Below are 11,704 nucleotides of genomic sequence, written 5' to 3'. Positions count from 1 at the left end.
CTCCAGTTGAAGGCGCCCCTGGCATTGTACAGCCCACTCAGCAGATAGTTCCTCTACCAACTATCAATGAAGCTCATCCCGTGGTCCACTCATTTGCACCACCCCTTGTCCATGCACATGTGCAACCTTATTTTGAAGATCAACAACACACTCCATATTTTTATGATGAAGATGATGAGAGGCATGAAGACATAAGAGGAGTGAAGGGTAATTATCAGATTCTTGAGAAAAGGTTATGTACTATCGGAAAATGGTTGCGCATGTTGAGGACGATAAACTTATGATACATTACTTCCAAGACAACTTGAGGGGTGCTCCCTCTAAGTGGTACTTAAGCCCTGATCAAAGTAAAATTTGATGTTTCCAAGACTTATTTGATGCTTTCATCCAACGTTATAAGTATAACATGGATATGGCCCCGGATAGGAGACAATTGCTCATCATGTCCCAGAAAGATAACAAGTCTTTTAAGGAATATGCACAATGATGGCGGGAGGTGGCCTTGCAAGTCGAACCATTCCTTGTTGAGAGGGAGTTAGCAAATTGGTTCATGGATACAGTAAAGCCCGTGTTCTATGAAATGATGGTGAGTAGTGTATCGGCAAGTTTCTCTGACTTGGTTGCCGTGGGCATAAAAGTCAACTTTGATGGACACTGTGATACTCTAAAATTTTCCCCACCTAATTCATCTGCATACATCCATGGACATTCATTTATTTGCAGTCATTCATCCATTCATCTGCATCTGGCTCGATTCCTTAGAATCATTTAATCTGGTCATAAATGTCACATTTTTCATACATAGGTCAAGATTAACATTCATTTTGGTTGATTTGCCTTATTTTGACCAGTCCATACATTCATCCATTCATACGATACATTTCCATAATCGGGCAATGGTTTTTGATTTTCACTTAAGCTTTTGATAAGTTTATTGCTTAGGATTTTCTTTCTTCGTGAACTTTCTTTAGGGTTTAGTCGATCTTAATTAATTTGAATCACATCATTATCCACTCGTGCATACATTATCATTTGTTTTGTTTTGCATTTAGAAATTTGTTTGTATTTGGATTGAAGATTTAGAGTTATATCTTTACATTCTTAGAAATTAAGTTTTGTTTTTGTTTGTATTGGTATTATTTTTAAAATTCTAGGAAGAACATTTTTGTGTGTTCTGTTTTTGTTTGAATAAGTAATGAAAAATTAATTTTTGTTTTGCAATTTAAAGTAAAGACATGAATTTTAAAAAATGATTAAGTATAATTTTTTTTTCTACATCTTGTTTTACAATTTAAACTTGTTTTATAAAGTGCTTCCTTTATTTGAATTTAAATAATTTTTGGATCACACTTATAATTAGATTTTTTATATATTTTAAGTTTAGAAAAATAGTTTTTGTCTTATTCTCTTTTCTTTTCTATATCATAAAACAAACAGAAAGAGGGGGATCTAGGTTTTTTTTTTTAAAAAATAAATGTTATCTTTCTCTTTTGGATTGAGGCTGAATGGGCCTTGCCAACAGGCCCTAGACTTTTTTTTTTTACTTTTCAAACCTCATGCAGAGTCCAATAGGTTTGTTTCTCTTGTTTTTCCATTTTTGTTTTTATTTTGTTTATTATTGTTTCTTAAAAATAGAAGAAATAAATGATAGTATGATAAAAAAAGGGGAGAAGATAAGGTTTTTTTATTAGTAAAAATACTTATTTTATTTTCTTTATATTTTTTTAATGTTTATTTAACTAGTTACTTAGAGTTTTTTTTTTAATTATATAAAAAAAACTCAATCAAAAATATAGTTTTCTTTTACTCATAAAATCCAAAAGAGAGATTTATTTTATTTTTACTTGTTGAGATTTATTCAATATTAAAAATAAAATAATAAAGATAAGAATATAACCAATAAAAAATAATAACTTAAAAAAAGGGAATTAGTTTCTATTTTAAAAATGATAAAAATATTCTATTTTTTTTAATTAGATCTATTTATTTAATTAAATATTTAAGTTATTTTTAATAAATAAAAAATGTCAAAACAAATTAAATAAAAATATCTTAATATTTAAAAATAGTAATAAAATAATAATGATGACAACTTGTGACTTTTTTATTTATTTATTTTAGTTTTGATAAGTTTTTGTTATATAAGATTTTAATTAGAGTTTAATAGATTAGATTTTATTAATAATAGGATTTTGATGGCCATGATTTTTTCGTTTTGATTAGTAAAGAATAATAAATTCAATAGATGTAATAGTTGTGATTTTTCTTAAGCCCGTTTGTTTTTTTATGTTTTTATTTTAGTTTTTCCTCTTGTTATTTATTTTTTAGTTAGATAAAATATAATAAATGATAAAAAAATATAATAAAAATAATAAATATTGTTATAAAGTAAAAAAAAATTGTATTGCTTACTTGTGTCCTAGAGACACAAGATAAAAAATTTATTTATAAAAAATTTGTATTGAAAAAAGTAATTAAAAATTTAATTTTATATCTTTATTAAAATCAATACACAATTTCCAATTAAACATTCCTTTTTTTAGTTCTTAACTTATGTCCCTAGGGCATAAGTTAACATTACGCTTACTTTTATTCTTAGATTTAGATTTAGATTTGTATATATTTAGTTTTATTTAAATAATAAATAGAAAAATATCCTAATATATATATATATATATATATATATATATATATATATATATATTAATAAATGTGGATATTGTAATCATTAATTTGTTTTAATTGTTTTAATAAAATAATAATAATAATAATAATAAAAAAAAAGAAGGGAAGAGAGAGATTTCATTTATTTGTTTCATTTTTGTCTTTAAATTTTGTTTGTGCTCAGTTTTTTTTATCAAAAGAAAAATATAAAAAAAAAATAATAATTACAAATCAAAGCTAAAGAAGAATTTTTATTTTAAGCTAATTTTCAAAAAAAATATATTTATTTATTTATTCCATGTTTATAGATTTTTATTATTTATTTCTATTTCATTGTTATTTGTTTATCGTCATTTATTTTATCCCCCAATGTCTTTATATATCCCCGTACTATGTAGAGTTCTTTATTATTATTTTTATTCTTTGTTTATTTATTTATTTATTACTTTACTTTTATTACATTTCTTTCGATTTATTTGATTAATTTAAAATTAATATTTAATTAATTAATTAATTTTTTGTATATGATTAAGTAGTTTATTTGATTATTTGACTTCAATATGTTTAGTCGATTAATTAAGTATACTCTTCATCCATGTTCATTTCATACATGTAAATAATCAATGCCAAAGACATCTTGTCTTTAGATGATGCAAAACAATGCTTCATCCATAATTATTGAGTTGAGATAAGTGACGTTTTTCCAAATGTTGATTTGTAAATCCATTCGATGTGATGTATACGTTCACTCCTCATTTGTTTTGGGTAAAAAAATGTTCCTTCTCGATTAATACAAGATATCTTTCGCTAAAATCGACAAACTAACAAATATTTTCTACCCAGAACTACGTAAGCCTTGAATTCTTTGTTGCACCAAGAGATACGTAGGAGCAATATTGTGAAGTCTTGTCAGACCCATTAATAAAAGATTAGGTTTAGTTCCTTTTCTACCCCTAATAATAAAAACCTTTTTAGGTCCTCTATAAAATTCAAAAATATTTCTCTTTTCTCTTTTTCTCTCTCAAATAAGTAGAAGATTAGAAACTAACATAAACTAACATTCAATTCGAAACTAACTAAACGGTTCCCGTTGAGTACAATGGACGTAAGGGGTAGGAATGACAATGGGCAGGATTTGGGAAGGGTACTATAGTACCCATCCTCATACCCGCAATTTTAAAAAATCTCCGTACCCGAGCCCATACCCGCTTGGGCGCCAAAGTTAGCACCCGTACCCGTACCCTATAAGTATGTAAGTACCCATACCCGTATTACCCTCATTCCTATTAAAAATAAATAGATTAATTACTAAATATCATATAATTTTATAAACATTAAAAAGTTTTCAAACAATTTACTGTTGAAATAAACAAACACGTATATTAAATACGCAATGATTTAACATTAATATACTTTTCGAAATTGATAGAGATACATTTTTATATAATAATATAAATTAAAATATGCAAGGTGCCCGTACCTACATCCGTACCCGATTATTTTCGTGGGCAATTACCCGAGCCCATGTCCGTACACATTTTTGCGGGTTTTTACCCTACTCGTTTTGGGTAATTTTGCGGGTGCCCATTGGGGATGTGTCAAATTGTCATCCCTAGTGATGGGTGCTAATACCTTCCCCTTGCGTAACCGACTCCCGAACCCTGATATTGATTGCGATGACCATATCTTATCCTTTCGTTTAGGGGTTTTATCGATATTTTCCCTTTCCCTCTTTGGGAATAAATAAAGTTCGGTGATGACTCTGTTCAGTCCATCCTGCGGGCGTGCGATTGCGCTCTGCGAGCGTCGTGTTCTCATTTTTTGAGGTACGACATGAACCTTATTAAATAAGACGAGATACTCCCTTACAAATTTTGAAGGAATTTAGCGAATGTTGAACGAGTTGGTGGTAGACATCCTTCTTGCCTTTTCGCCGGAAACTGGTAAAACAATTATTTTACGAGGTCATGGTAACTAGTGAGTGAGATTGCGACAAGATTATGTACCACATTAATGTTGCATCTTAAAGGTTTAAGAGAGAAGCTTGCATTTCAGGGAGTCAGAGGCTCAAATAATTGCCATCTGTGTGTTGATGAAGGCGACATGCTCTTAGGGGTCGCTACGTCCAACAAACTTAGTAAGTGATAATAACTTGAAATTCTCTGGCACGACCCCCTCCATATTTCTTCAAAAAGAGGTTAAAGGTCTAGAATCTCTATCTCTTAAAGGGCCAGCCTCTTGCTGACGTTGTTAGATATGAAAGACACTGTCCTCAAAAGCTTAGTTACGGTGGCACAAATCGTATATAATGGCACGCATCTCCGCTATGGCGTCTTGGTCGCTGCCAGAACTACTGCTGGCTGAAGTTGCTACTCACTTGTTCACCATATTTGACAAGGGGTTGAAGATGTAGATAGAAACTTGACTGTCTGATGCAAAGGTGACCCAAATTAGTTTTATCTACGCGCCGCGACGAGCGTCATTTGTACTTGCTAAAATGTACAATATGGATAACCAGGACTATGCGCGGTGTTTAGGGTTGTAGATGAATGCTAAAGCAAGCTCACACATAATGGTGAGAAGTTGTATATTTGTGAATCTTAGATGAATTGAATGGCCGTCCTCATTCCCAATGCTGGGGTATTTATAGAGGTTTATTGAGCCTACATTCTTATACCAGGGAGCAGTTAATGCCAAAGGATACACCAATCCTCACGTTTCATAAATGAGTGAGGGGTGATTTTACCTAAACCCAATAAAGGGTGGATGATGCGACCAATGAGCGAGAGTTACCACCGATGAGCGCAATTTTGTAATCAATGGACGACTAGAGCCCCAACTTTAAATGGTATGAGATATTACAAAATCTCATTATAAGTGTTATTTATTTCATAATTCAAATATAAAATCTTACAAAATCTTGAGATGCTATTTAATGTGTAATGTTTCTTTGATTTGTCATTATGTTTTTTACTCATAAAAAATCTTACAAAATAACATCTCAAATCCATTACAAAATTAATCTAACTACATTATTTTATGGGTAATGCTAACTTGTGCTCCAATGACACATGTTAAAAAACTCATAAATAAAAAATTTATTTTAAAAAATAAATAAAATAATTAATTATACATTTCTAATAAATTCAATATACAATTTTTAAGAATTTTTAAGTGTATAGTAATTAATCTCTTCTTTATTTATCTCTTAACTTATGCTCCAAGAGCACAAATGAGCGTTACCCTTATTTTATTACACACCACTAAGCATCATGAAGCCTCTAACCAAGTTTTATCTTCAAATAAAATACTTTATTTTAATCGATTTGTGTTAAAAAAAAACATCCTTAAAAATCCAAAAACCCTAGTACTACTTCTTACTAGTATTATTGAGTTGATGTAGCAGTGTTTCGTGAAGTGCGAAAGTCATTAGGGTGTACATTAACGTTGGAAAGAGGAACGGATCGGGGGCAGTGACCCGTCTGGACTGGTAAACAAACCTCGCACGTCTCTCTCTCCTCACTCCTCACCGAGGTAGAGAGAGAGAGAGGAGTCTCATCCAATCCATCACTCCGCATCTTTCAATCTTCCATTCCTTAGATTTTCGATTCTCTCACCCAATCCGCTTTCACCCACCGCCCATTCCACACACACAGGTATCCACTTTATGAGTTTCCCTTTTTCTTTATCAGTTCCTTCGTTTCCCCATTTGATGGTTTCACTGTTCGATCTGATTCTGATGTTTTCAACTTCTGCATCTCTTACATTATTCACTCTCACACCACTTTTATGCACCGGCCATTGTTTTGCTTTATTAGATAGGTACGATGGTTCAATGTATTTGAATTCATGTTTATTTATTTCTATCCTTAGATTCTCTCTAGCAGTGATGAAAAATTTGAATTGCATTTGGCTGCAAAAGTTATTGTTTTGCCCACTTCTAAACCTAAGGCTTTGTTTGGATTGATGGACCAGAAACATGATGGAATGGAGCGGAATGGACGGACAAGATTTCATTTAGTTGTTTGTGAACATAACGAATTAGTTCATTTTATTGCATACATCCAAAATTATCACGTTCCATTCCGCCCCATCCATTATATGCAAATCCAAACATTGGAGTTTGATTATATTCCATTCCATCCTATTCCACCAAACTAAACAAACCCTAATGCTAACTACTATGCTCTCTTTCTTTCTAAGTAACCGAGTAAATTTTTTTGCTTTGCAACTGTCTTTGTACATGGATTGGGCCTTTGATGAATCTAGTTTGTTTTTCACTTGCAGGAAACGGCAATTTTTTTGAAGTTTGAAGACCTGTTTTAAATATTTTCTCTTGCCCCTCCTGATTTGCAGGTAAAATAATTTGAATGTTTTTTAACCCCCAATTTTTGTAGTTTTTTTCCCTCGGGTTGTTGGTATGTAATGTAAGAGGGAATAGATATCTGTTTTCCTGTGTGTTTTATGGTGGTATAGTTCATTGATTTGTTTTGGATTATAGGAACAATGGGGAAGAAAACAAAAAAGAAGAATCCAAGTTTGGTTAAGTCGGGAGTTGCTGTACCTTTGTTGCCGAAAAATGTTAAGGAATCGGACAACCCAACTATTGAGTCTGTTGATGAGGGGGTTTCAGTTGCCAAAGAGAGAAACTCTTGCCCTCATCTTGTTAAAGGTGTGCAATTAGATATTTTGTCTCATAAGATTGAGTCTTCTAGATCCATAAGGTGTGAAGATTGTAGGGTAGGGGCAGCTGATAGGAGGAGTGGTAAAGGAAAAGGTAAACATGCAAAGAAGAAAGGTGGTGCATCATTAGAATCCAAATCTGATACAAAGTCTATATGGGTTTGTTTGGAGTGTGGATACTATACCTGTGGAGGTGTGGGGTTACCAACAGCTCCTCATTGTCATGCTGTTGGACATTCAAGGAGAACCCGACATCCATTAATGGTTAATAGTGAAAAACCTCAACTTTGTTGGTGTTTTCCTTGCAACATGCTTATTCATGTTGATAAAATTGAAAAAACTGATGAAACAAGTTATTTTTTGCCTGATGTTGTGAAATTATTAAAAGGACGATCATTGGAAAAATCGTCAGTGGGTATTGAGGATGTTTCTGTTGGGGGTGGCAGTGTTACTGCAGAAATTAAGTCAGGATCTCTGTCTGTAAGTGATTTACAAGGACAAGGTGGTTATGTAGTACGAGGCATGGTTAATCTTGGGAATACTTGTTTCTTTAATTCAATCATGCAAAATCTGCTTGCTATGAATAAATTACGGGATGATTTTTTAAAGATAGATGCCCCTTTTGGGCCACTGACCAGTTCATTGAAGAAGTTGTTCACTGAAACAAACCCAGAATCTGGATTCAGAAACATTATAAACCCGAGATCCTTTTTTGGTTGTGTATGTTCCAAGTCTCCCCAATTTCGAGGATATCAGCAACATGACAGTCATGAATTGCTGCGATGTTTACTGGATGGGTTGAGTACTGAAGAACTAGCAGGAAGGAAGCAGAATGGTACTCTCAAAAGAGATGGGACCTCTTCCAATACTTTAGTTGATGCCTTATTTGGGGGTCAGATCTCTAGTACGGTATGCTGCAATGAATGTAGGCATTCCTCAACAGTGTATGAGCCTTTTTTAGATCTTTCCCTTTCTGTTCCAACTAAGAAACCTCCGTCGTCTCGGAAGGCTCAACAAGTACCCAGATCCAAAAAGACTAAACTTCCACCAAAAAGACTAGGAAAGTCTCGAGTCAAAGTTAACAGGGATGCTGATCCCTTACCTGTTCAAAATGTACCTAGCCAATCATCGAGCCATGAATCATCATGCCCTGATCAGTCTATCATATCAGTATCTGGAGAAATAGTGGTTTCTTCTGCTGTTTGTACGGTATTAGGCTCTGAAGAAATAAGCAGCGTGGCCAAGAAAGAGGACTTGTCTCCACTTAATTTGGTTACTGTGGGAGAGTCTCAACAAATGGAAGTGCTTCTTGACAATGTTGCAAATAAAACAACTGGTTCATCAGATTATTTTGTGTGGTTGGATTATGTAGAAGCTGAAACTGTGATAGGTGAAAATGCTTCAATATCTCAGAAGGAAGATGCACCGGAGGTACAGGAGTCTGAGAACAAGGATGAACGAATGACTGTATTTCCTGAACAAGCTAGTTGTGAAACCAGTGGTCCTGTTTGTTTCCCTCAGGAGTATCAAAACCTAAGACCTGATTTTTCTTCATCAGATGTGTGGGAAGACGAGGCTCCTATACAAGTTCAAAATTCAGAAGTCCTGTTACTCCCATACAAAGAAGAAAGTTCCTCAGTCGGGGACATCATGGGAAGAGATGGTGAGGGCTCCTCATCTTTTTTGGGTGGTGGTCCAGAAGAATCGGAGTTTGATGGCTTTGGTGGCTTATTTAATGAACCTGAAGTTGTTGCTGGGCCTGCTCCCAGACCTTCTTCATCCGGTGATGTGGAAGCTGTTATATTAATTAGAAGCAACAGTGAATCTGATCCAGATGAAGTAGATGATACAGATTCTCCAGTCTCTGTAGAGAGTTGCTTAGCACATTTTATAAAACCGGAGCTTCTTTCAGATGAAAATGCTTGGCATTGTGAGAACTGTTCAAAAATCCTCCAACGTCAAAAGAAGAAATCGAAAAAGCAGGCAAGAATTCTGTCTGATCTATATGCGAGTGGTAGTCATGATGAATCAAATCATGCATCTAACTCGTGTTCGTGTACTTTAAAAGTCAGTAGTAGAGGAAATGGAGATATTAAAAGTGACAAGAATGTAGAAAGCTCAGTTTCACATGTTCAGCATGACACAGAGCTGCATAATGGTGAATTACAGTCTTCATCTTTACAACAAGCTTGCAAGGAAGAAAGCTGCAGTGATTCAGCTGCTGATTCTTGTACTTCTGGAAATGTCCAACGAGATTCTCCAATGTTCAATAATGATGACAATGACTCAGAAGAAAGCAGCGACAAAGAGACCGAGTTAGAAAGCATGAGAGTGAATAGGGATGCAACTAAGAGAGTCCTCATATATAAAGCCCCGCCTGTTTTGACCATTCATCTAAAGAGATTCAGCCAAGATGCCCGTGGCCGCTTAAGTAAATTAAATGGTCATGTCGACTTCAGAGAAACATTGGATCTTAGACCCTATATGGATCCCAGGTATGTTTTTACTTGCTAGTTTCTTTTTGAAGTTTGAACAACTTATAATTGCCTAGTTCATCTGTAGGAAATTAGTAACTGTTTTGAAAATCATCGTGTACAATTCAGATTTCTGAATTCAGTTTTACCTTAGACTTCACTGATTATCTTTATTCATCTGTATTGGTCCACTGGCATGTGATTCACTCCCAATTCTGTTGTAAAAGGTGTATAAATGAAGAGAAGTATGAATACCAGTTGGTTGGTATAGTGGAGCACTCGGGAACCATGAGAGGGGGTCATTATGTTGCTTATGTTAGAGGGGGCCAGAAGAACAGAGAGAAGGTCGATCATAAAGAAAACGAGAATGTGAATTCCATGTGGTATCATGCGAGTGATGCTTACGTGCGTGAAGTTTCCCTTGATGAAGTTCTTCGATGTGAGGCATACATTTTGTTTTATGAAAGAAATTGAGTTATGAAATTTAGAAGAGTAAGAGATACATCATTGCAGGTGAGTGTAAAGGCAATTGCCACATATTGTATACCATTTTTCCAGACATGTAATGAGGTATTGAATGTACAATGCGGTATCATACAGTCAAATGTCAAGTTTTCATCCTTACATTCTTAATTCTTTTGGTTGCCTAGTGTCAAAACCCAGTTCATCTAGTATTTTTGCATTATCTTTCTCGTAGCCTTTTTTGATAACTATCAATATCATTGCTGTGCTTGCTATAGTCTTGACCTGACTACAAATTTTAACTGGTTCAATTTTGTAACCCTTAATTTATCCTTAGACTCGAATAAGTTCAATGCTCTGCATGCAAGTTAAAGATCATTAGATTATGACAAGATTGTATGACCCAACCCATTGGTGAAGTACGCAAGCCCAATACAATCAAAAAAATTATTGATTTTTTTGCGTTCGGTTCATATTGGTTCATTTATTTTTGGATTGAACTAACTGGTATGTTTTAAACTTTAGCTTATTTGTCATATTTGAGAATTTTATTTTTAAAATTAATCTATTCTTTTTGACATATTTGTTAATTTCAAAATGGGGTATTTATGACTCATTTATAACTAAAAGTTGAGCTATTTTAGACTATTTTTAATTTCCAATCTGAGCTTTTGAAATATATTTTTCCCATTTAAAAATTGGGCTATTTGTCATAATTTATCTGCAATGATTTGATTCCTGCTCTCCCATCGAGTCAAAAATTAGACTTGATCCACACTATGATTTGATTCCTGCTCTCCCACCGAATCAAATCTAGACTCTTGCTCTCCCATCGAATCAAATCTAGACTCTGATACCACTTGTTAAAAAGTTCGAGGATCATAAAGTATAATAATGAATTAAATGCTCAAGATCCTAAGAGATCTTGACGCCACTTCTCCACCTAAAATTTTAAAGACAATGAAAATATGGATATTTTCTTTTCTATATTCAACTTTTTTCTCTATTTCTAGTTGACAGTAGACTAAACCCCAGCAAACACTTGAATTCCAATGATCTTCTAATTCATTCAAATAACTACATGAACAAATATCATGTTTATTATTTGGGATTTGCGTTTGTATTATCTCTTTTGTTACTAGTCGATGTTTTGACGATTGGTATCTAATGACTAACTTTGGTGCAAAATTCAAAGTGACAAAGTTTGATGAAACATGCAATTTTGAATAATGGTAGCAAAGGATTAATGATCGGTTGGCTCAACAAAGTAAACATGCGTGAAGAAAAATGATAGACACAACAGACGTCGATTGGTTGAAGTTGCAGAGAAGGTTGTATAATTGGTAAGTTTATGTGTTTTAGAGAATGTGATGTATCATATCATAGACTTAACGCCTCCAAAGACGGTCTGGAATGAATTG

At 33.6% G+C, this 11,704-nt stretch overlaps 1 protein-coding gene across 2 annotated transcripts; it reads left to right on the top strand.

Annotated features, from left to right (window-relative positions):
- Positions 1 to 6,045: 6,045 nt before the first annotated feature.
- LOC127083212 (ubiquitin carboxyl-terminal hydrolase 2) lies at positions 6,046 to 10,454 on the top strand. Of its 2 annotated transcripts, none has more exons than XM_051023471.1 (4): positions 6,046 to 6,320; positions 6,952 to 7,020; positions 7,166 to 9,842; positions 10,049 to 10,454. In XM_051023471.1, exons 3-4 carry the CDS (start codon positions 7,171 to 7,173, stop codon positions 10,293 to 10,295), a joined length of 2,919 nt encoding a protein of 972 aa, XP_050879428.1. In that variant the 5' UTR covers positions 6,046 to 6,320; positions 6,952 to 7,020; positions 7,166 to 7,170; the 3' UTR covers positions 10,296 to 10,454. The 2 variants fall into 2 exon arrangements, with proteins under 2 accessions (XP_050879428.1, XP_050879429.1); XM_051023472.1 differs by having other exon boundaries at positions 6,046 to 6,486.
- The last annotated feature ends 1,250 nt before the right edge of the window (positions 10,455 to 11,704 follow it).

The sequence above is a fragment of the Lathyrus oleraceus genome, chromosome 5 (assembly GCF_024323335.1).
Source record: "Lathyrus oleraceus cultivar Zhongwan6 chromosome 5, CAAS_Psat_ZW6_1.0, whole genome shotgun sequence".
Lineage (NCBI taxonomy): Eukaryota > Viridiplantae > Streptophyta > Magnoliopsida > Fabales > Fabaceae > Lathyrus > Lathyrus oleraceus.
The sequence above is the reverse complement of the archived record's forward strand: the minus strand, read 5'-3'. Positions and strand labels throughout refer to the sequence as shown.

Coding starts and splice junctions, on each gene's coding strand:
- LOC127083212 (XM_051023471.1), top strand. CDS start 7,171: ATGGGGAAGAAAACAAAAAAGAAGAATCCAAGTTTGGTTAAGTCGGGA. Junction 9,843..10,048: donor AGACCCTATATGGATCCCAG/GTATGTTTTTAC, acceptor CTGTTGTAAAAG/GTGTATAAATGAAGAGAAGT.